The sequence below is a fragment of the Brachyistius frenatus genome, unplaced genomic scaffold, assembly GCF_029030835.1.
Source record: "Brachyistius frenatus isolate BFR_SWC_R1_liver_20210118 unplaced genomic scaffold, ASM2903083v1 Contig_23, whole genome shotgun sequence".
NCBI classification, from domain to species: domain Eukaryota; kingdom Metazoa; phylum Chordata; class Actinopteri; family Embiotocidae; genus Brachyistius; species Brachyistius frenatus.
Genome location: NW_027210622.1, coordinates 1,036,625 through 1,050,345, shown reverse-complemented (window position 1 = coordinate 1,050,345; position 13,721 = coordinate 1,036,625). Strand labels below are relative to the sequence as shown.

Here is a 13,721-nt window from a genome sequence, read left to right as displayed (position 1 = left end):
CACGCACACACACACACACACACACACACACACACACACACACACACACACACACACACACACACACACACACACACACACGCACGCACGCACGCACACACACACACACACACACACACACACACACACACACACACACACACACACACACACACACACACACACACAGTCTCAGGAAGCCCAATAAACAGCGTGGAGGCCAGTCAAGCACGTCTTCAGGACTGTAAATTTCAGAGTATGTCAGAGGAGTTTGACTCACACGAGGGCAAGGAGAGTTTCTGGTTGGAGCTTCAGAGAGCTCAGGTTATGTTTTTAAGAGCATGTGCCCGTAACCACAGCTCAGAGCCTCAAGCTTGCCAGTAAATCAAGGTGCACAGCACATGGTGCACAGGTGGGAAACAGTCAGCCTCCTCCTCCTCCTCCACATTTGGTCCTCCTCATCGACTTGAAAGCTGACTGACTCGCTGTCCTGTCAGATGACAAATTGGTCGACTCTTGGGCTGGATGACCCACCTGTTGACTAAACTTACTCCAGGGGTGTGAGAGAGACTTTCTGCTTTAAGTGTGTGTCCACTTAAACAGTTAAGTGGCTGTGTGCTCTGCTTCATGGCTACTCCAGATGGCTCAGGGAGATACGGGGACCAGAGAGCAAGAGGCCCTTTAAGCCTCAACACTTCCAGCAAAGAAAACTGAGAGACGTTCATGATAAGAAGCAGGCATTCGTGTATTTAAGGGAACCTGTGGTCTTTATTCTAATAACAAAAACAGCCATCTAAGGGAGTAGTGGTGTATTAGTGTCAAGTGTCCAGATGAAGACAGAAGTCCTGACACTGAAATAAGCTTTTTCATGCAAAAGAATGAAAAATGTTCTTGGTTAATGGGGAGGGACGGAGACTATTTCAAAGGCAGGCAGTCAGGCCTGATTCTGAGATTGCACAATGTGAGAATTTTTAACTATGCCTATCATTTACTATAAAGCTGGCGTTTGAAGTCTGAACTCCACTCCCCCATTTGTGCGTACTGTGCCAGTAAGAATAATTTGTTGGCCCTGGAGTAAAGCCAAGCTACGCGAGTCTGTGTTCTATTATAATTAGGTTTCTGCTCCTTCACAAGTATCTTTGGAGCGCAAAAAAAGACGTGTGTTATTGGGCTGTTGTACGATACATAAACAGCTTTTCTAAATGACATGTTTACCTAAGTGGGTGTGTCTTGCTTCTCGTGTTGTTTACTGTTTTATTGATCACAATAACCGGCTGTAGTGGCCCAACGAGTCATGTTTTGGCCACCGAGAGCGGCTAAAATGTTGGACGAGAACTTATACTGTGAATGACGCTTAATGTACGACGCCGCACGTGTGTTCTTCTAATTGAAAACATGCCTTTATCAGAACAACCTCTGAAAATACAAAGCTGAAAGTGAAGTCATGAAAAGCAATATTTTTCAACTCCCAAGCAGAAAACAGTTAATGTGTGGTCAATAAAAGAAGAAAAAAAAAAACAATCGAAGACATATGCTGAGGAGAGGGAAGGATGTTTTTAGCATGCTATTCTGATTGAAACAGACCATCCCTCAATCAATGCCTAATTGTCCTTTGTATGCAAAATATGCTTCTCATCATCCGACTGACCGATATAATTATATGATGGTTGATGTTTAAATTGAAGGCTGTGAAGGCTTGAATTCAATCCATCAGTCACAGAGTCAACTCCAACCTGCATGTTATTAGATGATCCTCTGAGGAGGACTAATCAAGAGCAGATCTCATTATTTGGCATCAACCTCTCGTGTAGTCATCACTATTGTTCAGTACTTCACATCAAGATGGGTTCTTATTAGTGGTAATATTTTGGCAATGTTTTGTGTGGTAATATTGTATCCATACATGGATGCCAAGTTCAATATTTTATTGTTCAAGTAACTACATTACTCAGGTGCATACAACATTTATTAGAGGTTTCTTGTTTTTCTTGGTCAGTCTGTTTGCTTCCCAATCCAATTTTGCTGCAATAAAAACTATAAAAGTGATGAAACTGTAAATTTTATTTTATCAGATAAAACAGATGTTGACAACAGGTGAGAATAGTCAAACATATATTGTAATATAAAGTATTTTTTGTAATAGTCAGCATATCACCAAATTTGTAAAATTGCAATATTGATTGATTGATTTAAGTAAAGTGATAATATTGTATGTTGACTTAAATATCGTTATAATATTGTTTCATGACTTGTGTATCGTGAAAATATTGTATTGTAGCCAAAGTACCATGATAATATTGTATCTTAACCCACGTATCGTGATAAAACTGTATCGTAACTTAGGTTCCATGATAATTTTACATCATGACTTAAGTATCATAATACAACGTATTTTATCATGAGTGAAGTTCTGTGATGATATCGTACCGTGGGATCTCTGATGATTGCCACCCAGAGTTCTTTAGGGATATCCCCAATGTTTAACTTGTAAAATAACGATAAGATTGACTTTAAAAATCAGCACCAGGGTGACAAACAGGGATAACAGACCAGCTGATTAAACTTGAGTTAGACTTATCACCCGAGAGTGACATTTGTTATCTCAGTTACATGTCAGAGGTGTTCAAAGACCACACAGAGTTCTGCCTCTTATGGTGTTTTCCCAATCTCATGAAGCTAAACTCTGTGATTTCTCTGTCAAATACACTCAGAGACTTTTATTTAGAGGTTTAAAACAGTTAAAGATACAAATAAGAGCTGACCGAAAAGCATTCTGAGTTTACACTCTCTTTCAATGAAGGGTGACGCTATAAATTTTGGCGTGTAAATGTAGCCACCGGGCCGGGCCCACTCTGCAGTGGATAAGCTGCTGCTCTCTTTTACACGTAATGGCCTCCTATGGAAATGAGCTGCTCTCTGAGAGGATTGTATTACGCATATAAAAGCAAACTCTTGTGCTCCCCGACCTGCCCGCGCTCCTACAGCGCTCATTCTTTTCCAAAAGCCACACAGCAAAAGGCTCTCTCTCTGAGTTCAATAAATAACTAAACCTCTTAATTGCCGTCACTTCAGTGCAGAGCACATGCTGTTTGAGGAGCGGACAGAAATTAGTTCTGCGGTTTGAGTTTCATTGAATTATCTTGAATTATGATATGGTAAACCTGGGAGAATTTGGCAGGGAGAGACTTTGACAGCACCTAAAGGTGTCTGATGCAGGGAAAAAAACAAAGTGGTAACGTAACGAAGTTAATTAACAAACAGAGAAAGAGACCTTGTAATATGAGGACGCGCAACTTTAAATTCTTCATCAGTGACTTTCCAAATATAGTCTGAAAAAAATTGGCAAAAGAATAAGTTCATACTTTGTATCATTTGTCAGTTTGGGTTAATTACCGCAGCTCCTTTATTATAAGTCTATTTTAATGTAACTGAATACCTCAGTATAACTTGGACAGTGTTTGCTTATAATTACAGAGGGCTGTGAGAGGTGGGAGGTACATAAACTCTGGCAAATTTCATGGCTGAAATTGAACAAAACCGTTTGGGTAAGATGACAATTTTGTAAACAATGATGAAATCTGTTTAATCTTCAGTTCGATGAGAGGCAACAGTGAACATGAAGGAGTCAAGGAGAAATAAATCCCCAGTGTGGGTGAGATGATTTAGTATTTACCAGTTTGAGAACTATGATGTAATGAGTGTATGACACGACTGCACCCCTGCTATGAGCCTATGGGACTATCATTATCTTATAACAATAACATTATTATAGAGCTTTTCATTTAATTGATATCCTACCCAGGGTATATGGAGATCATTTAACACGTTGTTATTTTTTTCATTAAATAAGTATATCACACTAAAATTCTCGTGGCGGTGCTGATGTTAAGTTGTACAATGACAATAATAATGATCTGAATAATGACTAGAACTGCAACTTGTACCAATTTTCTTGTTGAATTAATATCTTAACCACTTGTTTTCGATGAATTGTTTATAATCCGGTTTTATTTCATATCAAAAAAGGGAAAATAACAATTCCATTGCTCTTAGAGCCCAAGAAAGAAGCTGATTTGTTGTTGTTGTTGTTGTTGTTGTTGTTTTGTTTTGCATTTGATAAACTGAGAACCAACAAAGTTTGGGAATTTTGCTTGAAAATTACTTACAACAATGATTTATTTTTAACTAATTAAATTGTTTCTGCTTTAAAGATGATAGAAATGCAATTGGGATTTTAATTGACAGTTAATCCAAGTTTGATACAGACATTTCTTACATTGTTTATATATTTGAGACATCAATACATAACACTGAACTAGCAGTATTTTTTCCTCAACGAGAGCGAGCGCTACGAGCGCAGTCATAAAATATGAGAAAACCAGCCTGCAATAGAGACAGAATTAATACAAAGGAGACAGATGAAGATGAAGGAGGCGTCTGAGTTTCTCTCAGGGTCCAAATCAGTAGCAAAAGGTTTTACCCAGACAGAGAATTCAGAGCCAACCTCACATACTATACATCACTTCACTTCTGATGTCAGAGGTCCATGCCAGGTGCATTTTTCACAGCTTTTGACTTGCTGTTTTGACTTGACTTCATGACTCATTTATCCAAGGTTTCCTAACATTGAATTAGTCATCATAGTTGTATGAGAGCAGAGTTCCACATCAGTGGAACTTTTTTTTGCCGTTTTCTCTTCATGGTAAAAACATTTTATCGTATGGTGAGCTGAGGTTATGACTCATTTTATTGCTTTAATTTGGTTTGTGTGCTTCAGACGGGCAACTAAAACAAAACCATGAATGGATTTGTTCTGTTTTGGCTAACCAATTGTTGACTGCTTGTTTTCAGGGTCTCTCATTTCAGAAATTCCCCAGTGCAATCAATAAAAAAAAGTCACAAAATCAGTCTTTAATCATCTGAAATATGCCGGTTTAATCATAATCTTTAATTTGTAGGGCATTAAATATGATCCATTGTTTTGACCAGACATGAATATAAAAGAGGACAAAAACAAACTACTATGCACTTATGCTGCTGCTGAGGTTTTCAATATATTGTTTGCTGTATATTTGTAAACTGTATATTTTCTCTACAAGTGCAACATTGTCTTAGATGCAGGACGAAATGCACAGCAGGACCAGAAGGTTTCCAACTTTTCTGTTACTGAGTGTGAGTTATGAGATGCTGAAAGAATCAAGTCATGGACACATAAGAAGGGATGTAAAAACAACCCCAAAAAAAGGGTAAACCTCCACAATAAGCTTGCCTGCTAGACACAGCAGACGATAGGGGTTAATGATACACAACGTCCTGTCGTGATGAATGTGTGTTTGCATTCCTGGCCGACAGGAGAATGGGCCCAAAGCCACGGAAGGTGCTAGAGTCAGTTTGGGGATATTGCTCATGAGTGAGTGGAGGGGGGTGAATGAATGCATACATCTGTAGAGAGCTTTGTTATTAATTCATGTTCATGCAGAGAAGAAGAAAACTTGCTTAATATGGCTGCTGGATGTCAGGAATGTAATGACACAAAATGAAACATGTGGGATGTCTTTTTACAGGCGTTTGATAAATGTTTTTGTTGCAGCGGCATGAAGCATGGAACAGAGAAAAAAATGTACTTCCTGCACAGGGAAAAGGTGAAAATGAGGTACTAATGACAGATATATTTTATCAGTTCTATTAATCATTTAAATAAAATGCTTCTTTTTTGTTTAATTTAAACCAACATCAGTTTAACATGTTGTGTCCATGGAGGACTACTCTGCGGTGTCTGTTTGCACCCGGCTTCTGTTATCTTTCCCTGCAGCTATAGGAGAGGTGAGAAAACATACTCTCTCTCTTTTCAGTCACCCTCACCTCTTCCTCCTCCTCCTCCTCCTCCTCAACCTCTTTATTTGACCCTTATTAGCGAAGGTGAGGGATGATGGCAGGCAATTCATCCAGCAGTGAGTTGTGAGCACACCTGCGTAGGGGTGTGTTCCTCTTCCTGTCTTCCTCCTCTTCTCACCCATCATCCCTCCCTCCCATCTCTCACTCTCTCGCCACCCCTCTGATCCTCACTTTCTGCTTTGTTTCCTTCTTTTCTCTTCACTCCCGATCTCCCGTGCTTCTCGTTCGTCTTTGACCTGCAACGCAGATCACTTCGCACCTCGGCTCTGTTTGTTTTGCTTGTCCTGTCATCCCCTCACCCCACCTCAAACTAAGCCAAATAACTCAGTGTCGATGAGGGAACACCCACACCCGACCGACCCCATACCACCACGACCTCCACAGTCCCAAAAGAGCCCCAACTCATCTCCGCTGACAGAGGGAGATGAGGGTGAGACAGGCTCAGGAATGTAGAGACTGCTTGCTTCCCCCCACTTCCTGTAATTCATCTAAACCAGTTTCATATCAGACCTAAATATAGTGGCTGGTATTGAGTATGTAAGTATTCAATGTGTAGCACGTCTTAAATATTCCACAACATTCATTTTGATACAATTTTGAAGAGCAGGAATGTGTAAGTTTGTTTACTCCCGTATTCACATAAAAGGGTCTTTTAATAGCAAAAGAATATGTAAATGTGGTTTGCACGTGTATTATGTATTTATATGTCTGTCCAAACACTGAATTCTGGGAAATCCAAGAGAAATGAGCCCCGTTGGACAACAAAAAGGAAAGACAAAAAGAGCCCTGTACCTTTGCAGGCTTTCCTGTGTGAGATAGGCTTTGACAGGTCTCTGTAGTAGCCCTCCTTGCAGTAGTGGCAGTGGCGGCCTGCTGTATTGTGGCGGCAGTTGAGGCAGACTCCTCCACTCTTTCTCCCCGACAGTTTGTAGAGCTCCATGTTGAAACGACACCTTCGCGCGTGAAGGTTACAGTTACAGGCTGCAGAGGAAAAACACAACAGGATGCAAACAGGTGAAATTAGTGTGAATGACTGTATTAGTATAGACATTAATTAGCATTTGACAGTTAAAACATACTGGAGGATTTTGTTGACTTTAACAAATTAGGTGACAGGTTGGAGCAAAGACTGAATCGAGTTGGTCTTCAGACCAGTTGAACTTTCGAATATGGAGGCATTCATGTTTTCAAATATTTTTCTGCACCTACTGCATTTAACTGGCATGAATTATGACTTTATATCCTTAATAATACTGCACTCCAGGTATGCACTGATGTATTATGACAGGCAGATATGTTGATCCTGTTGTGGTAAATATTACAGCTATTAATTGTGATGTTTACAACATTTTAAAAGTTTTAGTCAGAGTTAATTAATGACTTAGCATGAAGCAGAGCCACTTTTGCTGTGGTTCCCCTTTGTTTTATTTAGTTATCCTGGTATTATCATTTACAATGGTACTTCAGCTGTTGATACCAATGGACAATGAAACTCTTTCAGTTATATTAATTTAGTTTCAAGGATATTTTGTTAGTGCTTACAAAACTGAAATCGTTCTTGATTCAAAGCCATTGAGAGAGTTTAAACTTGTCTAATAATGAGGTCAAACACTTCTTCTTTTTCTTAACTCTTTCTTTCTCTTCCTCTCTCCAGTTGTATTTTTCTGTCTCTTACGCAAACACTTTTCTATTATCTCCGGAGTCCATACTGTACTAAACAGAAAGCAAAGGCCTGGCTTCACCATCCCTCCATTCCCTGTTAATCCCTGTGAGCATGTGCGAGACCCCTCTCTGCCGCTTGTTTACTGATGAGTACAGTTGCCAGTGCTGAGTTTAATTAGCCAGCTGATGTTTATTCATGACTTTCTGGCAGCAGAGTGAGGCAGACATGCCCAACTTCATTAAGGCCGGCCGTCCGAGACCGCAGGTCCTCCACCAGCACCACAGACATCTTCATGCATTATTCACCGCAGCACTTCTGATACAGTTCGTGGCTCCAATGTGTGTGTGGTTATACACGGTTCGGTATGAGTGTGTATGTTTGGAAATGGGGGTTATCTGGGTCCAACTGGTGTCCCCTGGTTGGTTCATCTGTCCATGTGTTTCAGCACCACCTCTTCTAACAGCACTTTTTATCATCTGCTCATAACAGAGGAAGGCTGTGCTTACTTCCCCTTTGCATCCCTGAAACTAGCTTCTCTACAATGTGTGTGTGTGTGTGTGTGTGTGTGTGTGTGTGTGTGTGTGTGTGTGTGTGTGTGTGTGTGTGTGTGTGTGTGTGTGTGTGTGTGTGTGTGTGTGTGTGTGTGTGCGTACGTGCGTGCGTGTGTGTGTGTGCATGTAAAAGTGAGTGTGTTTGTGTATTTAGTGTTTTTTTTCTGAAAGTGTGTGACTGTTTAGGACCTCTGAGACTCCTTCGCTCCACTCCAAGGACCTAATTACAATATCTCATACACACACACACACACACACACACACACACACACACACACACACACACACACACACACACACACACACACACACACACACACACACACACACACACACACACACACACACACACACACACATCAGCTCTGTGTCTTATCTGTCACGAATTGGCTTTCCCAGTTTCTGTCTTTCCTCCATTAATTAGGGATGCCTCTCTGCTTGTTGTCCCTCCCTGCTTGAGACTGTTGGTTGTAAAACTTGGTATGCAATAATTCTGGTTTACCCAAAAATAAACCTAAAAACAGAGATTGTTTTTACAGGATTTAATTGGAAAATATAATGTGTTCTGCCGCGAGTAAATTTTTGGTTAAAACAGTCACCTTTCCTGCTGTCTCACTTGACTGGATTTAGACCTATATTTGTGTCACAGATCTGATGTTTTATTGTTGTCTTAAGCTAGATTTACACCTGTTCAGGACTCATATTGTTTACCTTTCAGACAGCAGAGCAGATTCTTTGCTTCCTGGCTCCAGTGGAAAACCCCTCAAGCCCACTGATGGTCACAACCCGATACTGTGCGTCTATGCATAGAACATTTAAAGTATAAAGGAGGTTGAGGGATAAATGTGCTTAAAACTTTGTTTCATTCATATTTTGTGAATAAATTGCCACTTATTTTAACCACAGAAATTATACGATAACACAGTGGATTCATTATTCCCTGTTTAGACGGCTCTTAGACGATCTATGTCACTGTGCTGAAAGCCTCAATGCTGACTGTCAGTCCAGCCAGTGAATGCCATGAGGCAGGTTCAGTCTTTTCAGTCGCTCCAGCTCTCGGCCACAACTGGTGAAAGCTATCTCTGAGCATGCCTGCAGGCAACAGGGATCACCGTAGAGAGGAGTAAAGCTGCTGGAGGATCAGTGCTCGGCCTTAGACCTGCAAAAACCTCTCTGTTACACTACAAAGATTGTTTCACACCCTCCCTAAACACAAGCCCAGTGAGAATAATGCCATTGTACTGGAGGGCATGTTGGTTATGGAGAGACTATACAAGCTGGCTGTGAAGGTGTGGGACTGAAGGCTGCATTGTGTTTCAAGATATTATGCTTCCTGAGATATTATCTGAGATAATGGGGACAAGTGGGAAGCACTTTATCTAAACTGAGACTGAGCATGATGTGAGCTTGTACATACACAAAGCTTGTTCAATACCCATCAGCTCAGGACACAACATTACAATTGGTTCAAATTAAAGCGTTTCATGATTGTTTTAAATATATCATCACAGCTTTTTACAGATTTAAAAATTGAATTGAAAAATAACTGCAGATGTGTAAGCCGATATGCGATCCTGCAGCATGGTAAAATACCTACCTGTCACTCAGACATCGCAGTGTTTTCTATTCATTTCTCATTGCGCAATTCTCTGTTACTCAAATGATCAACAGAAAATCAGTGAGTCAAAACACCTTCAAATCTATACAACTGCACCCGCTCATTGAAACAGCAGCACACCACCTTTGTCACCATAAAAAGCATCATAGATTTATACTAAAGTAGCCAACAACAGCAGTCTTTTTCTCTGAGACGTAAAGCAAAATTAAACTCGACTGTAGTGTCAAACATTTCTGACAAATGCAGGCAGTGGGATCATGATTTAACATCTCAACAACACCTGAGAATGCAAAAAAAGCACCGTTATTATAACGTAATTGTTTTGTAAGATACACAACATCTGACAAAATTTCAGTCAAATAATCAGATTTTTTTTTTTTCATAAGAAGTGTTAACAAAGAGGACGTTTTCCTTGCAGGACTCTCTTGGCCTTTTTTCAATCAAGTAAATTGCTTCAGTCTGGGTAGCGCGTCGGTGGCCGGCTGTAACCACCCCCAGGTGAGCAGTAAAAACAAGTGTGAACTGAGACCTTTAAAACGAGTGTAACTGAATTAGCTGGATAAAGCCAAGCTTAAACAATTTTCAACACCTCCTGTAAAAGTGAACAACAACTATTTTAAATGATAAAAAGCAGAATTTCAATGTATCAGCTGTTACAAAGTTTTATCCTCCAACTGCAAAACTTAACAGGAAACCTGATTTGTTTGTTGAGTGTTGCCATTTCTTGCACATCCTTGGAAACACGGGGCCTCATCGCAGTGTCTGACTGTGTTTTGGAAAGTTGGCTAATTAGTTTCTTTGAGTGGTTCCCAACCTCCGTCAACTGACCTAAGTCTTGGAGCTGCACAGAGGCAGCCTTCCCTCTGCTAATTAGAGGGAGAATTCAAGCAACAGAGTTGGAGGTTGAGGTTAAGCTCATCGTACTTACGATAAGCCTGGTAATTGCACAATGGTGGTCACAGCCACGATTTGTTGTAAAGAGACACTCAAGCAAGTGATCTATGCCACTTTTACTCCAAATCTACTGGGTGGATGGGTCGTAGCTGCTGGACGGTCACAAGCCCAAATATAAAGACACAAATTAGTAAAACGAGAGACCAAGAAAAATTTAAAAAGGGAAAGCTCATTGTATCTTTTGAACAATATCATTAGATATCCAACCTCCCACTTTGACACGTAACTTTTTCCTCAGTCAATCACATCATCATTACATAGAATTTTACATTCAGACTTTTGTAATGTCTGTGGAGGTCAGACGCAATGACAAGAGAGTCATATTTCCACAGCTCGCAGATTTCAGCCACCCCGCTGCCATCACTGCCACCGCTCACCCAAACATGACAGCAAACCAAAATCTAACATTGCCGCCTGCGAGCAGGGGACCAGCCACAGCACTGCTACTCTGTGTCCCACTTTCAAACAAACACCAAGGGGAGTCCACATATGAACAGTTTACTTCTAATCCTGCGGCTGGCCTTAAAAGTCGTCACCATTTAGTTCTCTACCCCCCCACCCCCTAAGAGAGAATGGAGAAATATTGGGGTGTTCTCTCTCTTTACTATTTTTGGGATTGAAAAAGTTTTAAGAGAAAAATAAATAAAGTTTGAAGAGGTTCACCGCAACTTATTTTTGAAAATATTTTCATAAACTGTTCCCCAAGTACCTGGAACAACCTGCGAATCCCTGTGCAGTGTATGGTGCATTAAATTATATGATGGCAGAGTTTCCCCACTCTCTCTCACACACACACACACACACACACACACACACACACACACACACACACACACACACACACACACACACACACACACACACACACACACACACACACACACACACACACACACACACACACACACACACTCTCTCTCTCTCTCTCTCTCTCTCTAACTGTATTTGGATTCACTGTGATCGGCTCCCTGCTGCCTGCTCTTTGTGTCTTATAGCACCGCATGCTGGGAAAGTGTTTGCTGCTTCTCATGGCTAAACACAGAATCAGATCAGAAATCCTCTTTTGTTCTTGTTATTTGCAAAGTAAGGCAAGAGTATTTGAATAGGTCCTTTCAATAGCAGGGCAATTAAAAGGTCTTTATATAATGTATAAAACTGCATTGAGGGATCATTTAAGACAGAAACTTTACTTCCTGCCTTGGAGAAAAAACTTTAACTAAATAATAGAAATCTATAGACATTTCTATTTCTAAGGTAACATTTTTTTTAAATTTGTACTCCTTGCCTGAGACCTTCATGTTTCTTCCTCTGTGCATCAGGTAGTTGGTGGTACAGAATGTATTCAGAGCCTTTTTTTTTTTTTAAGTAAAAGGAATAATATCGGCGTGAGCCTGCCACTCAATTGTATTTAAAATATCAAAAGTAAAAGTGTCAAAGAACTCCACATCTCCTAGCAAAGTCCGACTGAAGGATGTCTTTGTACCTGTATAGGTCTTTTGTTTGTAGTCATTTGACTGAGTTTTGCAGTAGAATGTTAACAGTCATTTCAAATAGATGGTGCTTCAGATATTTATACAACTATGCTGACTGTAAACAGAGAGAAACTGGAAATCAACTTCATGGCAACAATTAATTTAATTGCATCCTGTTTTCAGGCTCTGTGTCAAGTGTTTATTGAGTTGTTTATAAATCAGAACAATGCTCCTTTTTATCTTGTGTTTGTTGATCCAGACACTGCAATTAAATAAAAACACAACTAAATGAGACTATGTAAGGGATGGAGATGACAGACGTCTGTCAGTGTTTTCTGTTTGAAGTTCTCTTTAGATTTAATTATATAAATGCTATTTATTTTGTTAAATATTGCCAAAATATGTTAAACTCCTGGATGAAAAATAAACAAATGTTTTGACACATATTGGTATCAGACTGTAAATTATCTTCTTGCAGACAAAGTCAATTTCAACATTATTCTGAAATGCTACTAAATGTTTTTACAAGTTCTCAGAAGAATAATGTTAATAGTGTGAAGAAAAGAAAAAAAAGAGGACTCAACAACTTCAACTTCAGAGAACAAACTAGTAAAACTTCCAACATTTTTGTAATTATCTGTCAGTGGCTAAAAATCAGATGAAAAGGAAACCAAACTTCACTTTGACAACAAAAAAACCAACTCGAAACAAGACTTTTTTTTAGCCTCACCTCGTGCATTTTCATCCACACGTTTTTGCTGCAATAAAGAGCAGCAAATATCACACATATAGCAAAGAATAACGCTTTGAGAAAATTCGGAAAATATGGTGTGTGAAAGAGGTAACACTGGTAACGTAAAGGATGTGTGAAGTGTGTGGGGGGAGTTGGATGTTTGATGTACATGTATAGTGAGAAGCAGCCTGGGAACACCATGGGGTGTTTTTTCATGGGGTGATGGAGCGAGGTTGCAGGCGAGTGGGAAGAGGGAACGGATGGGAGAGTGAGGCGCCCACTGCAGAGATTATATCAGGCTAATTTAATTCCTTTATTGCAGCCAATTAGCCGCAGCACTTTAGCCCCCTGTGAGCCCTCTGGCCCTCTTCACTGTGTCTCTAATGACCCCAACTAAACTCTGGATCTCTGCCGCCCCCAAAGAAGGCCACGTCTCAGTATTTTTAATAAGCAGTTTGCCTCCCTCTGTGCCGAGGGTGAAAGAGAGTGAAAATAGGAAAAATATATCGAGATAAGGAGAGAAAGAAAGAGTGGGAAGTGGCTGGGAAAAGAAAAGATGAGGTGGACAGAGGGAGGGAAAGAGATCAATCTGCTGCTGTTTGCAGGCCTGACTCGAGCAGACTCGACTAATTGAGATCAAGTCATACAGAATATTCATCAGTCCTACAGGATAATCAAAGGCAAATTAAATATGCGGCAAGGACGGATTTCCAGTGGACAGATTCCATGTGCTGTCAAGCAGCCTGTACTCACTTGTAAAACCCTTTTTTAATTTTTTTTTTTTTAAGTCAGTCAAGCTGCTTATTTATTTCTCCTTTCTTTATTTCATAATTTAACACTCACATGTTTCCCAAGA

At 40.1% G+C, this 13,721-nt stretch overlaps 1 protein-coding gene across 1 annotated transcript in view; it reads right to left on the bottom strand.

The window, feature by feature from the left end:
* The window catches only part of ntn1a (netrin 1a), a 59,083-nt gene that overhangs the window by 18,802 nt on the left and 26,560 nt on the right, over positions 1 to 13,721 (bottom strand). Inside the window, exon 3 of the mRNA XM_069697226.1 lies at positions 6,667 to 6,855. Coding sequence (XP_069553327.1) covers positions 6,667 to 6,855 — 189 coding nt within the window. The remainder of the gene's footprint in view (positions 1 to 6,666; positions 6,856 to 13,721) is intronic.